The 22,994-nt window shown below is 43.0% G+C and overlaps 1 protein-coding gene across 2 annotated transcripts in view; it reads right to left on the bottom strand.

The window, feature by feature from the left end:
• COL5A2 (collagen type V alpha 2 chain) overlaps positions 1-22,788 on the bottom strand; it is a 306,470-nt gene extending 283,682 nt beyond the window's left edge. Inside the window, exon 1 of one of the 2 annotated variants that reach the window (XM_033945794.1) lies at positions 22,550-22,788. In XM_033945794.1, the coding sequence (XP_033801685.1) occupies positions 22,550-22,637 (88 nt within the window). In that variant the 5' untranslated portion in view covers positions 22,638-22,788. The remainder of the gene's footprint in view (positions 1-22,549) is intronic. The other variant, XM_033945795.1, reaches the window with a different exon arrangement.
• Between the last annotated feature and the right edge of the window lie 206 nt (positions 22,789-22,994).

Genomic DNA, 22,994 nt, shown 5'->3' with positions numbered 1-22,994 from the left:
ATAGGTTGCATACGGAGGGGTTTCGTCAGCCGTAAGCCGGAAGTCATTATGTCATTGTATAGGTCAATGGTGAGGCCCCACCTGGAATACTGTGTGCAATTCTGGAGGCCGCACTATCGTAAGGATGTGCTGAGACTGGAATCGGTTCAGAGAATGGCCACCCGGATGGTCTCGGGACTCAAGGATCTCCCGTACAAAGAAAGGCTGGATAAATTACAGCTATACTCACTCGAGGAGCGCAGAGAGAGGGGTGACATGATAGACATTCAAACATCTCACGGGCCGCATCGAGATGGAAGAAGATATCTTCTGCTTCAAGGGTCCAGCGGCAACAAGGGGGCATCCGTGGAAAATTAGGGGCGGAAAACTGCATGGGGACACCAGGAAATTCTTTTTCACTGAAAGGGTGGTTGATCGCTGGAATAGTCTCCCACTTCAGGTTATTGAGGCCAGCAGCGTGCCTGATTTTAAGACCAAATGGGACAGACACATGGGATCTATTCACAATGAAAGATAGGGGAGAGTCTTTGAGGTGGGCAGACTGGATGGGCCGTGGCCCTTATCTGCCATCTATTTCTATGTTTCTATGTTTCATGTGACATCTGCGCATGCTCAGAGGCCCTTCACAGATGGCCAGAGTTGTCCAAAACCTGGACAACTATTGGGTTTTGGAAAGTTCTCCCGGGCACCTGGATAGGCCACTAAAAATAGTTCATGTCTGGGTTTTCCCAGACATAGCCCTATGTTTAGGCTATATAGCCTTCATGAAGAATCAGAACGCCGAAAGACACTCGCACCTCTGGCAATATCCAACTGCTTTAGAACATTTCCCCCTTAGTCTGTTAAATCAGATATTAAAAGTAGTTCTGAAAAACTTGCATGGCATATTTTAAAAGCCTGCATGTAAATTTTTTTAAAACATATTCATAACTAAAACAAGCAGACGCATAATTAAGACAGTATCCCATTTCAGACACATTAGCCTCGTCTGTTTTTCCAGTAGTAATTGTATAGTGCAGTTATACGATTTCCCTTAAACACTGGTTTCCTGTATGTTGTTTCATTGTCTATTGCAATTCAATAGCAGGTTCTCTCATACAATTTTCTTGAATCCTAACAGAAGGAGTTTTGATACTTGTATGTCTCTCAGAATAAATAGTGCCTAAAGAGTAGAATTATAGCTTTCTAATGGTTCTGTAGCTAGTAATTATGTTAAATAATAGTATCACTTGCACAAAAAAAAAAAAATCACATTTCTTCAGTATGAGTTCACTTCATATGAGCTGCCAAGATGTGGAATGATGCCTGAAGTGGGACGTCCTCTCCTGATGGATACTGTATCTGATCAGTAAAATATCGTATATAGTAGCAACTAACAAATTTTGATGTATATTTTATACTTCAGTTTCTAGAAATCTATGTTCCGGCCTGAACAAACTCTCTCTTCTCCCTCGCATAATCACTTCATTTTAATGCCATGAAAACTCCTTGGATGTGTGAATTTGATTATCCTAATTTTACTGTTCAATTCATAAAGTGGTTGTCTATAAAATAAGATGTGTGTCCCATTTATATGATCAAACTGAACATAATGCCACAAAAAAAAAAAAAACCCAAATAAAACAAACTATCAACAATCTCCTTGTGATGGAGCAAAATATCAGCATCTAAACCTTCTTTCAGGTTGGCTCAAAGTCAAAGAACTGACTGCAGCCAATCATAGAGCGTCGCGGGACCAGGCAGGAAGCACAAAGGTCGCACTCCTGCATTGTGTGTCGCTCTTCTAAGAAGGCGGCAGCCGTCCGGGAGGCCGTGCTGGATTACTGCCACTGGGGGGGGGGGGGATTCGGGCGGCTTTGGGCTGCGAGCGGCTTCAGACTGCTTTGGGCAGCTTTGGGCTTCCCAGCACCAGATCGCCAGACGCACCTATGTGTAGAAGAGAAAAAAAACCAAGACGAAAAAAAATTCTGAACCAAATTTTTTTTTTCTTCGTTTTTCCTCCTCTATAGGCGGGTGTGTCTTATGGTACAGTGCATCTTATGGTCTGAAAAATACGGTACTTTGCATTGCTATATTATAAGTAAACTAAATAAATATAGAAAAGAAAAAAAGAAAGAGACTATCGGAAAGTTAAATGGGATCCTATGAGGATGTTGGGTATGCTACAGAGTATACCAAAGACTCACAATAGCTTGCTGAGGATCCGTTATACATAAGAATGCTTATTCCTACAATGTCATATTCATATTGAACAACAAGAGTTTCTTTTACTAAGCTGTGATAAGCACTAACGCATGCCTACCTGAGCAAAGAATGCCTTACAATGGGGTTGAGCTGGGTTTAAGTGGCACAATAATTGATCACACCATTAAAACCCAATTAAAGCCTCATTTAAAAAAAATATATATATATATAAAAAAAAAAATTTCCCATTTCTGCGAGCTCTGTCTGAGACTTATGCAGTTAAGATAGGATAGGAAAAGAACTTGTGTGCAGGGATAGGAAAAGAACTCACTGGGACGGGAAAATCAGCTCCCGCGGGAATGGGGGAAAATTTGTCCCTGTGTCATTCTCTACTTGATTTTCCTTGGCCTAAATAGGTGCACCTAAAAGTTATGACATATTAGGGCTTAGCACAATTCTATAAGTTGTACATACTTTTTTATTGTTAAACAATTTTCATTATGAAAGTTTCTAACAATACTGAAAATGTTCAGAACAGAATCACGTTAAGTTTCGTTCTAGTCAGCGTCAATTTTTTTGGCACCATCTATAACAATAAAATGCTAAGCGCGCATGCGCACTCTCACCACGTGCTTCCCTGATCTGTCGGGCTGTGGTGGTAGGAGTGCGCATGCGCGCCAGACAAGCCTCCCTGCTCTCCACCTCACGCAATATGGCCCTACTGGCCAAAGTTTCTTTTTAATGTAAGACGCTGCAGTGGCTCCTCTCACGAGCCACTCCTGCGTCGGAGAAGGCTTCCAACACAGGCGGCGATCGTGAGAAGAGCCGCTGGAAAGTTAAACAAACTCGCAGCGGGCTTGCCGGCTCCAGAACACTTGCAATTACCATCTCGGCAGCGACTTTTTTTTTTCCACCTTGACTCCTTCCACGCCTCTGAAGGTGATTTCCAGCTGGGGAGGGGGAGGGGAAGCGGATGGTCGGGGCCAATGTTCCCTCTAAGGATTGATGAGGTGTGTGCAAAAAAAAAAAAATATGCATGAGCGACAAGTTACATACTCCACAAATTTATGAGCAGGCGCGGAGGACGCATTTTTAAACAAATGTAGTTTATCCTTGTACTCCTTAAGTAATTTTAATCATCTATGGCTATGTTTGTATGTTTATTGTTCAAATGGTTTTATTTATTTCCCCAAATTTATTTTTGTTATATGCATTGAAAATATTTGATATTGCGTTTAAATCAAAATCTCAAACTTGAAACTTGAAACGAGTGCCCGTAAAATTGTGGGAGGGTTAAATACTCAAAGCTTAGAAGAATAACAATTTACTTAAAGTTTTTGGTACGCCAGCTTTCTGGTATCTTTACATACAGTGGCATACCTAGCTTATGTAATACCCTGGACCCATCATTTTTTGGCACCCCCCCATCTGTAAGAAAAACATGATTTTTAGTAACAAACCACAAGTCACACATGAGTACCTAGGAAAAGGCAGCATCTTACATATTGCAGTGAGCAGTACATCAATACACCCATTGTAAAACTAAATAAGCCAGACCAGCACAGATCAATCCTACACCGTTAATCCTAACAGAAAACCATGTTTTTCGAACACACAGAACACAGAACACAGAAAACACCTTCGCCTAGTATGGAATATGTCATCACAAACTAACCCCTCACCCTTTTACAAACTGTAGTGTGGATTTTAGCCACAGTGATAACAGCCCTGACGCTCATAGAATTCTGAGCATCAGAGCTGCTACAACCACAGCTGGCGCTATAAAACGCTCCACAGTTTTGTAAAAGGGGAGATAAAATAGAAATACAGTTTCAACGCTCTAGCTCAGAGGTGCCCAAACTTTTTGGGCTTGCGAGCTACTTTAAAATGACCAAGTCAAAATGATCTACCAACAATAAAATTAAAAAACACAAAGCACACTATACGCTGAGAAAATGTTAATTATCATTCCTATTCTGGGTTTTTTCAAAGAGGTCAAGGCAGATGACTCTATGCATTGTCACCTCAGTAACAACCATACAAAAATAGACAAATATACCCCCCATCCTTTTTATTAAACCACAATAGCAGTTTTTAGTGCAGGGAACTGCGCTAAATGCCCAGCGCTGCTCTCGACGCTCACAGGCTCCCTGTGCTAAAAAACACTATTGCGGTTTAGTAAAAGGGGGCCATAGTGCAAAATATAGACAGCATATATAATTTCAGACACATTTTGATCACTAAATTTAAAATAAAATCATTTTCCTACCTTGTCTGGTGATTTCATGAGTCTCTGGTTGCACTTTCATCTTCTGACTGTGCATCCAATCTTTCTTCCCTTCTTTCAGCCTGTATGCTTCCTCTCCTCCAGACCTCATTCCCTCCCCTAACTTTTTCTTCCTCTCTTTCTTTCTTTTCCTCTTGATGCCCCCTTTCTTTTTTTCTGTTTCCCTTCTGTCTCCCTGCCTGCCCCCTTTCTTTCTCCCTACCCTCCACAAAGCCACTGCTGCCACCATCGGGGGAAACAGGCTCCAAAGCCACCGCCGCGGCTGCCCCAAGCTCTCTGTGTCCCACCGGGCCAACCAGCAATCCCCCGACGTCAATTCTGCCGTTGGAGAGGAAGTTCCGCCCAGCCAGGCAGCGATTGGCTGGCCCGAACTTCCTCTCCGACAGGGCGGACCGCCCCCCTTTGGTAGGACACTAAAGACGTGGCAGCGGCTCCTCTCACGAATCCCCACCTGTGTCGGAAGTCCGATGCAGTCGGGGATCTTGAGGAGCCGCCGCTGCATCTTTTAACTTTTTAAAATACAGGCCGCCGTCACTGCTGCTTCCTCTCCCCTCGAGTGAGCGACAGGGGAAAGCGTATGAGCGACGCCATTGAAAATAGTGAGCGATCGCTCATGCGCTCACCTTAGAGGGAACACTGGTCAGGGCCCAGGCTGTTCGGTCTGTGCAGGCTCCTCTCTTGCGGTCTTGCCGGCTCATGCTCCCTTACATGCAGGCGGGGATCGAGAGAGGCTCTCAATCCACCACCCCGATCCAGCGTCCCACCCGGTCCTACCTTTAAATTTATTTTCGGCAGCAGCAGTCAGGCCGGAAAAAGGAAGTCGTGTGAGGAGGGGTGCAGGATGCGACAGAGGGAACTTTCCCAATGGGTGCAACTGGGTGGGCCGAAAAAGGAAGTCGTGTCAGGAGGGGTGCAGGATGCGACAGAGGGAACTTTCCCAATGGGTGCAAGTGGGTGGGCCTTGAGGCAGCTGTCGGCTGAGGGAACCTCTGATCAGGTAAGTGTATCAGAGGGATAAGAAGGAGGAGGGGGGGAAGAAAAAGGAAGGGAGGCCTACTGCTGGACAGGGGGAGCAGGAAAGAGGTGCTGCTGGACAGGGGGGAGGTAAAACAAAGGGAGAAGGGCTGCTGCTGGATAAGGAGAGCAGTGAAGGGGTGGTGGCTGACACAGGGGAGGTAAAAGGAAGGGAGAATGGACAGGGGAAGCAGGCAAGGGGTGATGGTGGACAGCCAAGGAAAAAGAAAGACAGAAAGAAAGAAAGACAGAAATACAGAAAGCGGCTAAGGAGAGAAAGAGAAAGAAAGAAAGAAAGAAAGAAAGACACACATATTCTAGCACCCGTTAATGTAACGGGCTATAAGACTAGTATATAGAATATGACCCTAAGGAGGAAAATCACCCTGGGGCAGCAGTGACGGCGGCCTGTAATGATTAGCATGCACTAAAAGCTAAGACACTTATTATATTCCTATAGGCGTCTTAAAGCACTAAATTGGCTAGCACCCCTTCACAAATTCGCCTAGGTGTAAAATTGTGCATATAAAATTACAGAATTTAGGGGCTTATGTACATAGCTTCCAATTAATCTGTCTGGAGCTAGTGCAATCCTTAATAAACTGTAGCAGCTGTTTGGCTTTATTATTATAGGAAGATTTGTCCTCTTTACCTACTGCAGTTTTGCATTTTTGTAACTAGCTTACCAAATATCAGCACGTTACTTAAGAGCTTGGCCCGGGATACAAAATAGTCAGGTATGAGATCACCACATTATATATACCTTCAAGGCACTTGAATTTAAAATTTTCTCCCTATTACTAATATATTTTAGTCAACATAATTCCGAAAATAGAAACCCATATATCAAAGTTTAGAATTTCAGTTATCCTTCTCTGTTTAATTGAAACATCATTTAAATCTGCATGGTGTCCATCACATTTCTCTTTGAAGTTTGACAGAAAAAAAAATAAGATAAAAGGAAGGTCCTGATTTTCAAAAGATTTATTGCCCATGAATTGGCCTCTTAAAATTTACTAAGCTTGAGCATATAGAAACATAGAAGCATAGAAACATGATGGCAGATAAAGGCTAAATGGCCCATCCAGTCTGCCCATCCACAGTAACCACTATCTCCTCCTTTCTCTAAGAGATCCCAAGTTCGTATTCCAGGCTTTCTTGAAATCAGACACAGTCTATCACCTGTACTGGGAGACTGTTCCACGCATCTACTACCCTTTCTGTAAAAAAGTATTTCCTTAGATTACTCTTGAGCCACTCTTAACTTTATCCTATACCCTCTCATTCTAGAGCTTCCTTTCAAATGAAAGAAAGGACTCATGCACATTTACATCATGTAGGTATTTAAACATCTCTATCATATCTCCCCTCTCCTGCCTTTCTTCCAAAGTATACAAATTGAGATCTCTAAGTCGGTCCCCATACACTTTATGACAAAGACCATGCACCATTTTAGTAGACTTCCTCTGGACCGACTCCATCCTTTTTATATCTTTTTGAAGGTACGGCCTCCAGAATTGTACACAATAATCTAAATATTTATATTCAAAGGGCTAGATTTAGTAAATGGCACTCAAATATTGGTGCTGGGAAAAAAAAAATTTGCGCTCAATCATAAAGCCCATTATAGAACAGCATAGAGGGCCAGATTCTATAAATGGCGCCTAACCATGCCTAACTTTTAGGCGCCAGTCCGTGCAGTTGTCAATCAACCAATAACTAGGCACTGCTTATAGAATCATATCTAGTGGCTCCCAAGCAGACTTAGGCACCACTAGGCATTCTAGAGGTAGCCGCTGTTATATTAGGCCAGGTTTAAGTCTACCACACCTATTCTCTGCCCCTAACCATGCCTACTTTTTAGGTTGGGGTTGGATGGCACCTGGACTTAGGTGTTGCTGGATGACGCATGGAACTCTTAATTTTAAAAAAAAAAATTTCAATTAGCTTCAATGGCATGGTCAATTACCACACCATTTAATAATAAAAATAATAATAATAATTTTATTTCTTATATACCGCTATACCCTAAGTTCAAAGCGGTTTACAACAAGTTACATACAATGAGAGTAAGAGATGTTTACAACGAGATACATACAATGAGTGTATGAGATATAAGGGGAACAGAAAAAGTACTTTCTAGGATACAAAATGCAAATGGAAGAGAACCAAGATGATTTGAATCAAAAGGAAGTATTTAAGCTAATTAAACACAATTTGAGTTGCACATGGATTTGTGTTAAGCATTGCTAGGCATCCTCAATGTAGAATCTGGCCCCGAGTGCTGATTTCAGTGCTGAAACCAGGTGTAATTCCCAACATGCAAACTTCAGTACACGTCTCCAGTATTCCACAACGCTGCGTGCAAAATTTAGAACTACCCAGACCCTCCCATGCATCCCTCATTGCCACACCCCCTTTATGGTTGCACGCTATGGGATTTAGATGCACATTGTTATAGAATAGCATGTATCAAGATGTGTATGCAAATTGAAAATGGATCGGCACACAAATATCAGCATCCAATTTTTGGTGTCATATATAGAATCCAAGGGGGAAAAAAGGGTCAATATTCAACCCCAGTGGTGTAATGAAGGCAAAGAGCACCCAGGACAGTGAGGCCCCTCCCCCACCCTCATCTCCGCCCCCCCCACTGCTCCTTCCCTGTCACCCGTGCACCCCCCTCCCTTGTACCTCTAGGGAAAGGGATGGGGACTTGTATACTGTCTTTTTGTAGTTTCACAACCACACTCAAAACAGTTTACAGGTACTTTAAGCATTTTCCCTATCTGTCCTGGTGGACTCGCAATCTAATGTACCTGGGGCAGTGGAGGATTAAGTGACTTGCCCAGGGTCACAAAGAGCAGCACGAGATTTAACCCACAACCTCAGGGTGTCGAGACCGTAGCTCTAGCTCTAACCACTGCGCAACATTCTCCTCCAGTTGAAGTTGGAGAGAGACCTGGGAGTGATGGTAGACGCAACACTGAAGGCATCGGCGCAATGCGCCACAGCCTCTAGGAAAGCAAACAGAATGCTGGGTATCATTAAGAAGGGTATTACGACCAGGACGAAGGAAGTCATCATGCCGCTGTATCGTGCAATGGTACGGCCACATCTGGAGTACTGTGTCCAGTACTGGTCGCCGTACCTCAAGACAGACATGGCGGTACTTGAGGGAGTACAAAGAAGAGCAACCAAACTGATAAAGGGAATGGAAAATCTCCCATATACCGACAGATTGAAGCAGTTGGGACTTTTCTCCCTGGAGAAGCGAAGACTTAGAGGAGACATGATAGAAACCTTCAAGATCCTGAAGGGCATAGAAAAAATAGACAGGGGCAGATTTTTCAAATTAAGGGGCGCCACAAGTACAAGGGGGCACTCGGAGAAATTGAAAGGGGACAGGTTTAGAACAAACGCTAGGAAGTTCTTTTTCACTCAGAGGGTGGTGGATACATGGAACGCGCTTCCAGAGGCTGTTGTAGACAAGAAAACATTAAATGGTTTCAAAGAAGGTTTGGATAGATTCCTGGAAGAAAAAGGGATTGGGGGGTATAGATAGGTATAGACCATTGCTCAGGCAATGGGCCTGATGGGCCGCCGCGGGTGCAGACCGCTGAGCAGGATGGACCTATGGTCTGTCTCAGCGGAGGCAACTACTTATGTTCTTATGTTCTTAAGTTGTTGCGCACGGTGGTCAACAGCTTGCTCATCAGAACCCCGTCGGCAATCCTTCGGACGTCACTCCCTATGTGCAGCACCTGGACGAGACATCAGTGGGAGAGCCGATGGGGTTGCAAAGAGCACATTGTTGACTGCCGCAAACAACTTCAGCTAGAGGTATGGGGAAAGAGAAGGGTAGGGCGCACAAGTGGAGGGAAGGAATGGGAAGAGGCAGGGGGGCAGAGAGGAGGAGGGGTACTGGCACCCCCACCAACATGGTGCCAAGTGCGGATGTCCCCACTCACCCCTTGCCCCTCCCCCCCTTACTATGCCACTGTTCAGCCCACCATGGTCAGTGATTTTTAAACCTCTGACATCTGCATTAGCTATATTTAAAAAAATATTTCTGCAGAGAGGGAGGAGAGTGAGCATTCCTGCACTATCCAGCTGGCATATTCTGTTTGAGAAGACTTTGGGGGCAGAATTTACAGGTCTTTCTGGCAGTTCGAAGGTAAAAAACTGCAAAATGGAGAGCCAGATGGAACTGAGGAGGCTGGAGCCTGAGGCGGGAAAATGAAGAGGGAATTTCAGGCCTTATGAGGAAATTCTGTGTAAAAACATTAAAAGCAAACTATGCACACTTTTGCTGAATTTTCAAAAATACTATACAGAATTCGCCCAGAACTAACCTAAGATATTCAGTTAGAAAATGGCTTTAAATCTGCTTATGGGGGCCAACCTCAAACTGGGTGGGTTTGTTTTTTTTTGGGGGGGGGGGTTCAAATTATCTGTGTCAGTAAGAAAAGATCTTGAGTTTCAAGTTTTAAAAAGTAAATCATCCCTCCAGTCTTGTGTGCTTAATGTTGTATATACAAAAATTTAACAAAAGCATTGATTTAAGTAATTTTCTCTTTAAAACTTGCATCATGATCCCTTGACAGGGAAATATATTCCACTGAGAATGTTTCAATAAGGGGGAGCAAATCATAAGGAAAGGATTGTCTGAAGTAAGAGAAATGTGATGTAAATCTTTCCATTATCAGTGACATTTCCAGCTGTGGAATCTGATAGAAAAATACTTCAGCTAAGAAAAAGGTTTGTAAAACCCATTAGGCAGAGAGGTAACTTTTATGGGAAGTCTCCATAAAGGGAAAAAAATTACTCAGAAATACGACTTAAGCAGTCTTAGAAACACAGAAATAGAGAAACATGAAAGCAGAGAAAGATCATATGGACTATCTAGTCTGCCTAACCATTCCTTCCTCTCCCCTAGAGATCCAACGTTCTTGTCCCATGCTTTCTTGAATTCAGATACACTTTTTGTCTCCAGCACATCCACCAGAAGGTCATTCCAAGCATCCACGATGAAAAAGTATGTTCCGAGGTTTCTTCAGAATCTGTCCTCTTTCACCTTCATCCTATGCTCCCCCCCCCCCCATTCCAGAGTTTCCTTTAAACTGAAAGATTCACCTCATGTACATTTAAACGTCTCTCTCATATCTCCTTCTCCCTCCTTTCCTCCAAATTATATATAATGAAATAGTTAAGTCTGTCCCCATATGCCTTATGACAAGTCCACCAACCATTTTAGCAACCTCTCTCTGGACCAACTCTATCCTATTTATATCATTTTGAAGGTGCAGTCTCCAGAATTGTACACAATATTCTAAATAAGGTCTCACCCGGGGCATCAATACCTATATTTTCCTACTGGTCATTCCTCTCCCTATGCACCCAAGCATCCTTCTAACTTTTGCTGTTGCCTTTTCAACCTGTTTGGCCACCTTAAGATCATCATATACTATCACACCCAAGTCCTGCTCCCCTTTCATGCACAAAAGTTCTTCACTCCTTAAACTGTACTGTTCCCTTTTTTTTTTACAGCCAAAATGCATTATTTGCATTTCTTATCATTAAATGTTAGCAGTCAAATTTCAGACCATTCCTCAAGCTTCGCTAGGTCCTTCCTCATGTTACCTACACCATTAGTGGTGGCTATTGCAGGTTTTGGTATCATCAGTATAGGGGCAAATCTCAGACAGCCCTTCAGCAATATTGCTTACAAAAATGTTTATAAAGAACAGCACACCACTGGTAGCATCCCTTTCCTCAAAACAATCTTCATCAACTACTATCCTCTGTCAACATCCACTCAACCAGTTTCTGACAGTCGAAACAAACATATCAGGCTGTAATCTTTATTGGAAGAACAAAGAAGGTCAAAAAGGTGGAGGAGTAGCTCTCTATGTAAAGACCAATATCCAAGTGACTGAAATGCAGGGGGCCTGGGGAAAGGAAGAAGTGATATTGATCGCTTTGAAAAGAGAAGACCCGACTCAATCACAACAAATTGATAAAGATCTTGTTGCAGATATCCAAAAGTTAGGAAAGAAAATGCTGTTGCTGGGCGATTGCAACCTGCCACATGCAGATTGGAAAACAGTAGAGAAATACAAGTGGATGCCCTTCAAGGGGATCTGCTTAGACAAATGAGGGAAAAGTGAAACTGGATCTGGGGCTCACAAATGAGGAAACTGTCTCTAATGTCCGAGTGGAAGCCCACCTGAATAGTAGCAATCATCAAATGGTTTGGTTTGATATAACAGCTAAAGTGGAGGGTGGCCACACAATACTCAAAGTCCTAGATTTCAAATGGGCAGACTTTAATAAAAAGGGGGAGTACCTGAAGAAAGAGCTGATAGGTTGGAAAGACTTAAGAGAAGTGGAAAAAAAGTGGTCTAAGCTGAAAGGAGCAATAAAAATGGCTACCAATGATTATGTGAGGAAAATAAATAAAAACAGGAGAAAAAGGAAACCTATATGGTTCTCCAAACTAGTGGCAGAGAAAATAATGGCAAAAGAAATGGGGTTAGTGAAATAAAAACAAAAACACACCTCAAGAACATAAGAATTGCCGCTGCTGGGTCAGACCATCGTGCTCAGCAGTCCGCTCCAGTGGCAGCCCTTAGGTCAAAGGCCAGTGCCCTAACTGATACTAGCCTTACCTGCGTACGTTCTGGCTCAGCAGGAACTTGTCTAACTTTTGTCTTGAATCCCTGGAGGGTGTTTTCCCCTATAACAGCCTCCAGAAGGACATTCCAGTTTTCTACCACTCTTTGGGTGAAAAAGAACGTCCTTACGTTTGTATGGAATCTATCCCCTTTTAACTTTAGAGAGTGCCCGCTCGTTCTCTCTACCTTGGAGAGGGTGAACAAGCTGTCTTTATCTACTAAGTCTATGCCCTTCATTATCTTGAATGTTTTGATCATGTCCCATCTCAGTCTTCTCTTTTCAATGGAGAAGAGGCCCAGTTTCTCTAATCTCACTGTACGGCAACTCTTCCAGCCCCTTAACCATTTCAGTTGCTCTTCTCTGGACCCTTTTGAGTAGCACTGAAAGAAATACCAAATGAAAATAAAAGAAGCTAAGAAAGCTACATCTGACAAAAGCACAAGTGGAAGAGGTTTCAACAAAAGAAACTGCGATTTGCTTGGGTATTTATTAAAAAAACAAACCAAAAAAAACAAACAAACATCAGGGCAAACATTTGATCATAGAAAGGAACCTCTCTATATCTGAAAAATAACTGCAAAACCATATTTCTATCAATGGAGTTAAGAAATGAGCAATCAAAATAACTCTGTTCAGTCTCTTTAATGGATATCTCGGGTAAATCCATCAAGTTTAGTTTATCCTGTAACACCAATTGATCCATTTCACTTTGCTTCTTCCTGCTTCCCCACAGTATTTGGTTTTTGGAAAGAAGGGACTCAGATTGGAGTCCCACAACATCTTTGCTGTATGTTTCAAACATTTCCAAATAGAGACATAGAAACATGATGGCAGATAAAGGCCAAATGGCCTATCTAGTCTTTCCATCTGCAGTAACTATTATCTCTTTCTCTCTCTGACAGATCCTACCTGCCTATCCCAGGCCCTCTTAGAAACATAGAAGCAAAGAAAATGACAGCAGAAAAGGGCCATAGCCCATCAAGTCTGCCCACTCTATTAACCACCCCCCATCCACCCTCCTAAGGTATCCCCTTTGCATTACCCTCGTAGAGATCCGACATGGGCATCCCACTTTTTCTTGAAATCTTGCATACTGCTGGCCGCGATCACCTGTGCTGGGAGCTCATTCCAATGGTCGACCACTCTTTCTGTGAAGAAGTACTTCCTGGTGTCGCCATGAAACTTCCCGCCTCTGAGTTTAAGCGTATGCCCTCTTGTGGTCGAGGGACCTATGAGAAAGAAAAAATCATCCTCCACCTTGATACGACCGGTGACATACTTACATGTCTCAATCATGTCTCCCCTCTCCCTATGTTCTTCAAGAGAGTATAGCCGCAATTTGTTCAGCCTTTCCTCGTACGAGAGATCCTTGAACCGCAAGACCATCCTGGTGGCCATTCGCTGAACCGACTCCACTCTCAGCACGTCCTTGCGGTAGTGTGGCCTCCAGAATTGTACACAGTACTCCAGGTGAGGTCTCACTAAGGTTCTGTACAGTGGCATTATGACCTCCGGCTTACAAAACTTCTACGGATACAACCCAGCATTTGTCTAGCCTTGGATGTAGCCATCTCTGCTTGATTGGCAGTTTTCATGTCTCCACTAATGATCACCCCTAAATCCCGTTCTGCTGCAGTCTCAGCCAAGGTCTCACCATTCAGTGTATATGTCTTTGAGTTCAGACACAGTCTCTGTCTCCACCACCTCATCTGGGAGACTGTTCCACGCATCTACTACCCTTTCTGCAAAAAAGTATTTCCTTAGATTACTCCGGAGCCTATCACCTTTTAACTTCATCCTATGCCCTCCCATTCCAGAGTTTCCTTTCAAATGAAAGAGACTCAACACATAGGTATTTAAACATCTCTATCATATCCCCCTCGCCCACCTTTCCTCCAAAGTATACAGATTGAGATCTTTAAGTCTGTCCCCATACGCCTTATGATGAAGACCATGCACCATTTTAGTAGCCTTCCTCTGGACTGACTCCATCCTTTTTATATCTTTTTGAAGGTGCAGCCTCCAGAATTGTACACAATATTCTATATGAGGCCTCACCAAAGTCTTATCAATCTTTCTATAGAATATTTAAAAAGCACTAATTATTGTATAGTACCATATTTTTCAAGAAGTTCAGATCTATCCTACAGCATAAGATTCCCCTTAATACTGAATGGCAGAATTCTGAAACTTTCACTTTGTTCCCCTGATCTATGCGGTTGTCTAAGGATGAAATTTTTGCTACAATTTCCTCAGAAAAAGCACAAAGCTGAATCAGACTTCCAGATAATATATTTTCTGGGTGACAAAACAAACTCTACTCTCTCTTCAATCCTACTTCTCTGCATTCTGCCAGAGAAACAGTACTCACTAAGGGAATCTCCCTCAATTCTCTTTTATAATTAACAACTTCTTTGTATGAAGCTCTTCACACTATGACCAAGTCCTCACATTTCATATTAGACCCTGCAAGTGACTCCTGCTCATCTTCCAGCATTAAAAGTCCAGAGGGTAGTAGTTCTCGCTAGAGACAAGGAAGGGGAGTAGGAAACTGGACTCAGCTAGAGAACCATCCAAAGTGGATCCAGACAAGGTATTTTTTCCACCTCCTTCTTGCCTTCCACAATCACAGACATAGCCATTGGGCCCAGCATGAGACAACTTTTAGTCTCAGCATAACTGTTAACTTTCGCCTTACACTTAAATCGTAAATTATAAAGTACCTCACTTAAACGGCCATTAGATCCAAACATCAGCCTCAGATGTACATTGCAAAACTCATACTTCTTAAAGTGCAGCTGGCATGCTCAGGAGCTAGGCGGAGCCTCCACATAACAGGGGGTTTTTGAAAACACCTTCCTTGATGACAGCAGTGGCCCAAGTTTGGCACAAGCACCAGAGGTCTCCATTCAGGCTCAGGCTAGGCTTCATCCATATGATCAGCAGTTTTATCCTTATAATAAATAGTTTTATAAGGAACTAGTGTTTTAGCCCGTTAAATTAACGGGTGCTAGTAAAGCCTCCTCCTTCCCTCACATGTCCCCAAATTTTCAGTCCCAGCTCCAAACCCATTTTTACCCCCACCCCCCGGTCCAGCAACACCTCTTCCCTGCTCCCCTGGCCCCTCTTCCCTGCTCCCCCAGTCAGCAGCACCTGTTCCCTGCTCTCCCGGTCCTTCTTCCCTGCTCCCCCCAGTCAGCAGTACCTCTTGGATCAGTGACCGCACAGGCTGAGAAACAGGAGAGCATTTAAAGGCCCGCAGCTTCCCCCCTCCTCACAGCGAGGCGAGAAGCAAAGGGGGTCGTGCACCGTACCTGCGTTCAGCAGGCTGACGAAAGCTTCCAGCCATGGGGCGCTTTCTTGCGTTCAGCGACCCGCCTTCGGGCCCACGCCGAGAGCCATGGCTAGCTCGTGCCCGGGCTCTAAGGCGCAACGTCAGCCCCCCCCCCCCCCCCCCCCAGGTCCGCTGCGGGAACATTAGAGATGCTCCTCCAGCAACGCCTGGCAGGAAGGACTGAGAGCCACCTCCGCCGCCGCCAAATACAGCCACGGAGGGCAATCGGGGCGGCCAGGACGCATGTAGGGAGAAAGCTTGGCCTGCGCTTCTCCAGCGATTGGTGAGTGAGGGCAGGAGGAGAGGAGTGGCCAGAGTGTTCCCTGCCGCCGCGTTCTAAAATAGAATCCAGCCATGGATCAGAAAACACGGTAGCAGGGAACACAAAAAGGAGAAAATATGCATGTGAAAATGGTCAGAAGTCCCATGGTCATCTCAAGAAAAAAAAAAAAAAAAATAGAGAGAGAAATGGGCTGAGGATGGTGGCAACCCTCCCCTTCGTCTTGTTGATGACTTGCTTCGTCTTTGCGACAAGTTGCTGTATAGGGCTGCTGATAATGATGCAGCATCATTGATGAAGTTCAAGAGTAGGCATCATAAAAGATGTACTGGAACAAAAAGGACCAATTTAACCATTTGGAAAACTAACTGATCACCCATGGAAATATCTTCTTGGGAGAGGATGGCAAATCATCAAGCCAAGCTTTGAACTGTTTATTAGTTAAAAGTATGATACATAATTATATATATGTTTTTTAAAAAGTTCATTCTGGGAGGGATGAGATTGAGCTCAAATGACTACTCAGTTTAATTATTTAATTTTCTATACTGTTCTCCCAGGGGAACTCAGAATGGTTTACATGAATTTGTTCAGGTACTCAAGCATTTTTCCCTGTCCCAGCAAGCTCACACTCTGTCTAATGTACCTGGAGCAATGGGGGATTAAGTGATTTGCCAAGGGTCACAAGGAGCAGTGTGGGTTTGAACCCACAACCTCAGGGTACTGAAGCTGTACCTTTAACCACTGCACCACACTCTCTCATCTTGCAGGGGGGGGGCGGAAATTAAGGGGAGGGTGCAAGACTGAAGGGTCTTGGAGTTATTTTCTTGTTTCTTTGGCCTTGGAACTGGATGATCACAGCATATACAAAACAGAGGATACTATCAGCGAGGGATTGTGGGTAGCAGCAGCATTCTTACCCAAGTATTCCCCTTCATCACTACTGCCTTCATGTTGGGAAGCCAGAGACCTTGTGCCCTAAATACCAACATCTCCTCCCCCCTTCCAAAGAAATGAGAAGTGTTGCTGTGATAAATCAATTAAAGTGCTCCGACAGGTTTCTAATAGTGGAATGTACACTGCCTTCATCAGCTTTTGCAGTTAAAGATGGTATAGTAAATTCATAATAAATAATTAAAATATGGCTAATTAGCTCAAACTTCAGGTACAAAAGAAATAGCAAGATAGTTAAAGATAATGGTGGGTAAAGAGACAGAAATTTGAGACATGAAATAAATGCATATGCACATGATAAAGAGCCAGAGTTGATGGAGCAAGAAAAACGGGAGAAGCAAATTTACAGAAGGACAAACAAGGCCTGAAGAACAAGTGCCTGGAGATGGAAAAACATCTGAGGGGAAAAGAAGAATCTGAATTTAGCCAAAGACAGTTAGAAAAAACAGTTAGAGGCAGAGCTCCATTCCGAAGTGCGGTAGATTCAACAAGCTGAAACAGAGTTTTCAGAGCAAAGCTAAAAGGTTATTGGAGGTATTACACAAGGTTTAACGCATTGTTTCAAGCACCGAGGATAACCATTAGGCTGACCAGTAAAGTTTGCATGCTGGGATCCCAGTTACAGGATATTAAAGGGATGTTAACAGGAAGAGAACCAACAGAAGCTAGGCGTGAGCCTCAAAACCTATCTATAGCAAAAGAAGGGCAAGTTCCAGAAGCAGGAGGAAAAAGACTAGAAAAATCTTGGAGAACCAGCCTGTCACCTTATAGATCCAAGTATTGGACTGTATGAGTGAGCTCATGTACATTAAGGAATCAATGGTCCAGCAACTAAAAAAGGCTGCAAGAAGCTTAGAGCAGCAACCACTTGCAACAAGTACAAGATGAGTTGATAGTAAGTCTGATCCAACAGCACTAGGTCATCTTAAAACTGTAGCACAGAAGCAGATGAGATTTGGAAAGAGTTGGTATATGATGGCAAATGAGATACTGACATGGGCCAACCAAAACAAAGACCTTGAGATGACCATAGTGTATTTTATTTAATTACATCATTTGGAACTGCCTATCCATTGCAATAAAAGACCAAACTAGTAACAAAACATCAATAAATTGACAAAAATAAAATTTTTGTAAGCCCAACCTATACATGATACTAATGTAAACCAAATCAAACATCAGCCTTATGACTGTAACTCTGTTTTAATACCTTGCAAAGTAGCAACCAGAGCCAGAGTAACACTGGGGTACATATGGAAAGGCATAACTAGTGGATAATGGAGAAGATAATGCCTCACTTTTCCTATAATACTGTGCTCCATTCTAGAGGCTATAAGTTCAAAAAAGTATAAACAGTTCCTTATATCTTGTTTAACTGTATAATCAACTTGCCTTGAGTGTATCCCCAAGAGGAGTTAACAGGGCAATTGCCCTCAGCCCCTTTGCTACAGGGAGCCCCTAAGGCTGCTTAATGGTTAACATACCAACCCTGGGAGCACTCTTCCTTATCCCGTGTTTAAACATTCCAAACATGAAATGAGTAACATATGTTCAACATGTTTCGCTGCAATGGCTGCTTCAGGAGAAGTGAATCAGGGCTGTCAAGAGACAATGCTGGGCCAGGGGCAAACAATCTTAAGAGGCCCCCCCAACTGCCATCTCCACAGCAGTCACTGCTGCTCCCATAACCCCCATGTTGGATTTTCATGTTAAGTTTGTTCTACCACCAGCCATGGGTCCTCCTTCTTCCTGTCCTCTACTGTGTGAAAAACTTCCTGTTTCCACATAAGCGGGAAAGGAAATAGCAGGAAGAAGAAGGACCCATGCTAACGGCACAGTAGGAGATCAGCAGAGTTCTATTGTCACTGCTGGCTGGCTCCCCTTGGAGGTCGGGCCTGGGGAATCTTGTCGCCCCCACAAACACACTCAGCAGCTATGAAGTGAATCATGTCTACAACATAATCATTGTTAAACCAAAATGTTATAAGAACCTCCCTTGAATTTTAAGAGAATACGCCTGTTTCACTATCTTCTAAATTTATGCCCAAAATTTTTATGAATATTCCGTTTTCACCCACATTCTGAATCCATTCTGAATCCTAGTACTCACTGAAAGATCCACGTTCAAATATCATATGTGCTGGGAATTACAAGTCCAGTAACAGTTGCCCACCCTGACCCAACACTTGGCTAGCTTTACTGATGTCCAATAACTTTTTGTGTGAGGGATGTAAGACTTAGATGTTTTTAAAAACAGATTTCCAAAATCCCACATTATAAATAAGTTTAGGATTACTAGGACATAGGTTTCAATATATTTTGTTTTAGATCAGTGGTTCCCAACCCTGTCCTGGAGGACCACCAGGCCAATCGGGTTTTCAGGCTAGCCCTAATGAAAATGCATGAGAGAGATTTGCATATAATGGAAGTGACAGGCATGCAAATCTGCTCCATGCATATTCATTAGGGCTAGCCTGAAAACCCGATTGGCCTGGTGGTCCTTCAGGACAAGGTTGGGAGGGACCCACTGTTTTAGATAGTACCTCTAGGTCAGGAGTAGGCAATTCCAGTCCTCAAGAGCCGGAGCCAGGTCAGGTTTTCAGGATATCCACAATAAATATGCATGTGATAGATTTGCATCTCAAGGAGGCAGTGCATGCAAATCCATCTCATACATATTTATTGTGGATATCCTGAAAACCTTACTTGGCTCCGGCTCTTGAGGACCGGAATTGCCTACCCCTGCTCTAGGTTATAATCCTTTTGACCTTAACTCAAATTTGTATATTGGAGCAGTGCTGAATTAACTCCCTAGTGAGGCAACTCATTCCTGCTAAAATTTAGTCCCTTAACAGAAGAAAAATGAAAGATAAGGGCCAGTATGGTTCAGAAATGATGTGGCAGTAAAACGGAGGAAGTAATGACATTTATGGAAGCCAGAGGAATGCTTCCAGTCCTAAAACAAGACTATTAAAAGTATGTTGGGCTAGAAAAAAAAAAAATAAATCATAAAAAAAAAAAAAATCAAACCACAACAGAAGAAATGAAAGAGCCAGCTTAAAACCCAAGTGTTTCTTTTAATCAAAAATTTGAATCACTAGCCATTGTGCATTATAAGTCACAGCGAAACACTATTTGCTTCAAAAGAAATGATTACAGTAAATAAATATAGATAGCTTGAATAGCAAAGTATAAAATAAGAAAGCCTAGTGCATGAAAACTGTGAATTACTTTAGGTCTCTTGTGTTCACCAACCAAGAAAAAGCTTGAGCGCAGCACCAAGCTGTGTTCATTCTTTGTATTTGCAGCCTGCCAATTAAATTGCGTTATTGAATGACTCAGCCTCAAAGGAGGCCTCATATCTTCTTTGTCAAAAAAAAAAAAAAAAAAAAGAGTAAGCCTTATAAAAAATTTGTGAAATAGAGCATGAGAAGTTCCCCCAAGAGAAAGAGGTGGGCGTTCTACGTATCCTGGTTGATATTTCTTCTATTTAATTTCAAACCACCTAAGGGCTCCTTTTACTAAAGTGCACCAGCGTTTTTAGAGCACGCTACATTACCCCGTGCACTACACGCCAAAAACTAACGCCAGCTCAATGGAGGCGTTAGCGCCTAGCGTGAGCGGCATTGCGGCACGCACTAAGCGTGGGCTAAAACTGCTATCACAGCTTAGTAAAAGGAGCCCTAAATGTTTTAACATCTAATAAGGAGTTTATTCCAGGCTATACAGTACTCCCCCAAAATTTACGGGGGTTATGTTCCAGGAACCCCTGCGAATTTTGAAAAACCGTGAATACTGTTTTTAGGCCGGGGAAGACAAGAGAGAGCAGCTGGAGAGGCAGGAGAGGGCAGCCAGAGCACCGGCGAGTGATGGAAATCACTCGCTATATGCTCCGACCGCCTCTTCCTGTACTAAAGTCGGGTCTCACCAATTAGGAGCTGCTTTGACCCGCAGCTCCTGATTGGTAAGGCCCGACTTTAGTACAGGAAGAGGCAGTCGGAGCATACAGCAAGCGATTTCCTTCACTCGCCGGCACTCCGGCTGCCCTCTCCTGCCCAGTCAGAAAATATCACAAATGACCGGGACCGCGAACTGCCGACCGTGAATTTGCGGGGGAGCACTGTATATATGAAAGAGAAAAGCAACTGATTAGTTCTAATAGCTGAGATTTTCCCACCATCTCCATAATGGAACGATACATTATGGAGCAGGGATCTCAAAGTCCCTCCTTGAAGGCCGCAATCCAGTCAGGTTTTCAGGATTTCCCCAATGAATATGCATTGTAAGCAGTGCATGCACATAGATCTCATGCATATTCATTGGGGAAATCCTGAAAACCCGACTGGATTGCGGCCTTCAAGGAGGGACTTTGAGACCCCTGTTTGGAGGGCGACAATGAAAAATTGAGTCACTAACACATTTAACAGGCAGTAGCCAACCACTAGAGGGCTGACACTTAGGAAACATCACGTCAGTTAAATCCAATGCACACATCTGGTAAGACAGTGATGAGTTGCCTCTCTTAGAATCAATTCTATTGTCCACACTGCCCAATGTCTTTGTAAAGAACATTTTCTGCTTAAAGGCTGGCTATAAACTAATTAAGAGAAATGCGATCCTGTTCATTTTTATGGGAGAAGAATTTCTCTCGAGAAAAATGGTCCCCAACAGAATGTTTTTATTAAGACAAAGCCACACTGGTGGCAGTAACGATTTCCAACTAGTTCTTATGGGTCTTTTGTCAGTTCATGCCTGAAGTTTAAAAGTTCAACAAGAAAACGTTTAAAACTAAGCTTTCTAGAAGACATGACAGGTTCTTAAAGCAATGTTTTTTGCTGCATGCTTTTACACTAAAGTATGCAAATCAATATGCAGCGCAAGCTAAAATTATACCAAACCTCATGATAATCTGTAAATTATAATGTATTTTCTTGTGCAATGAAGCTTGAAAGATAATCAGGGTATAGTTAAAATTGTTCTTAACCAACTGTATTTAGTTACATTAGCAGTAGAGCACTTCTCAAAACGACTCGGAAGAAGTGCTTAAAGAGGCTGCAGGGAATCATATAAGTGGCATGCAAACTTCCTGCCTTCAGAACATATAGATGTGCACAATTGCTACCCTCCTCCAGATAACCACGTCTCACAAGGGGAGGCTGCGAAAATCCCAGGGGACGAGCAAGGAGTCTGGGATCAATCAGCCCCAGCTGTCACTATAAAATAAACCAAGTAGTGCACCCAGCCCGATCTCCAGGCAAAACAAAATAAAATAAAAACTAGTCTAAAAAGTTAATGTCATGACTGAAAAAACTAAACGCAACCCATATTTCAGAACATATTGTGTAAAAAAAAAAAAAAAAAAAAAAAGGCTCCACCCTGTAATCCTACTCGGTTTCTTGCACAAGCTCTTTCACACAGACTAGGGGCTCGGCAGCTTTACTGTTTAGTTGAAATAGGTTATTTCTTGCTGCAATTATAGGTCTGTTCCATCTCAGGAGCTTGCTTTTACAGTATTTTATCATGACCATGATTAAGATACATATACAAAGGGGGGGGGGGGGGAGGCTGGGAGTGACTTCTGCCCTGCTCAGAGAGGAAAGAGTAAGAAAGAAATGCTAGGAACTTCTGAACCTTGCAAAGCCTACGCCTCTAGTCTGGGCTTTTCTTTTTTTTTTTTTTTTTTGTCTTCTGATCTGTTAAATCACAGTAGAACACTTCTGCTGCCAGCCTTTTAAACAACTAAACTCTTAAGAACCTTTCAACAGTCTAAGGTCCCAGCTTGATAAGGTGCAAATTAAAATCGGGGAGAACTACTTACCACTTTCTTCCTCTTGTCCTTTTAATGTAAGAAGTTGCCCTGTTAGAACTAGACAAATTATAACATTCCTTGTGTGTAACGGAATCATGTCTAATTATGAGACATGCGGGTCCACTTGCAGAACGGAACGTGGAAAGTCAGGGTTCTTCTAGCACCATTAAGCCAGCGGTTCCTCCTTTCTTTTCAGCACCAACTCCAGGACAAAAGTGTGCAAACAGAAAGTTTTTTTTAAAGTGATGCAGCTTTAAATAGGAAGAATGCTGCCTCCACTTTGGTCCCTGCCCCTTTTCAGCTTGTTCAGGCTCATAGTCATCCACTCCCTGCCAAGCAACGGTCTGATTGATAGTAAACAACCAAATCAGAGCTAGTTTCACCCTTCCTTAAAACTCCTCTTTCCTGTTATAAGCGCTTTATGCTTTCAGAGAATATTTCCCATTGTAATCAT

This window comes from Geotrypetes seraphini, chromosome 5 (genome assembly GCF_902459505.1).
Source record: "Geotrypetes seraphini chromosome 5, aGeoSer1.1, whole genome shotgun sequence".
NCBI classification, from domain to species: domain Eukaryota; kingdom Metazoa; phylum Chordata; class Amphibia; order Gymnophiona; family Dermophiidae; genus Geotrypetes; species Geotrypetes seraphini.
Note: the sequence above shows the minus strand (reverse complement) of the source record. Positions and strands in the feature narration are given on the sequence as shown.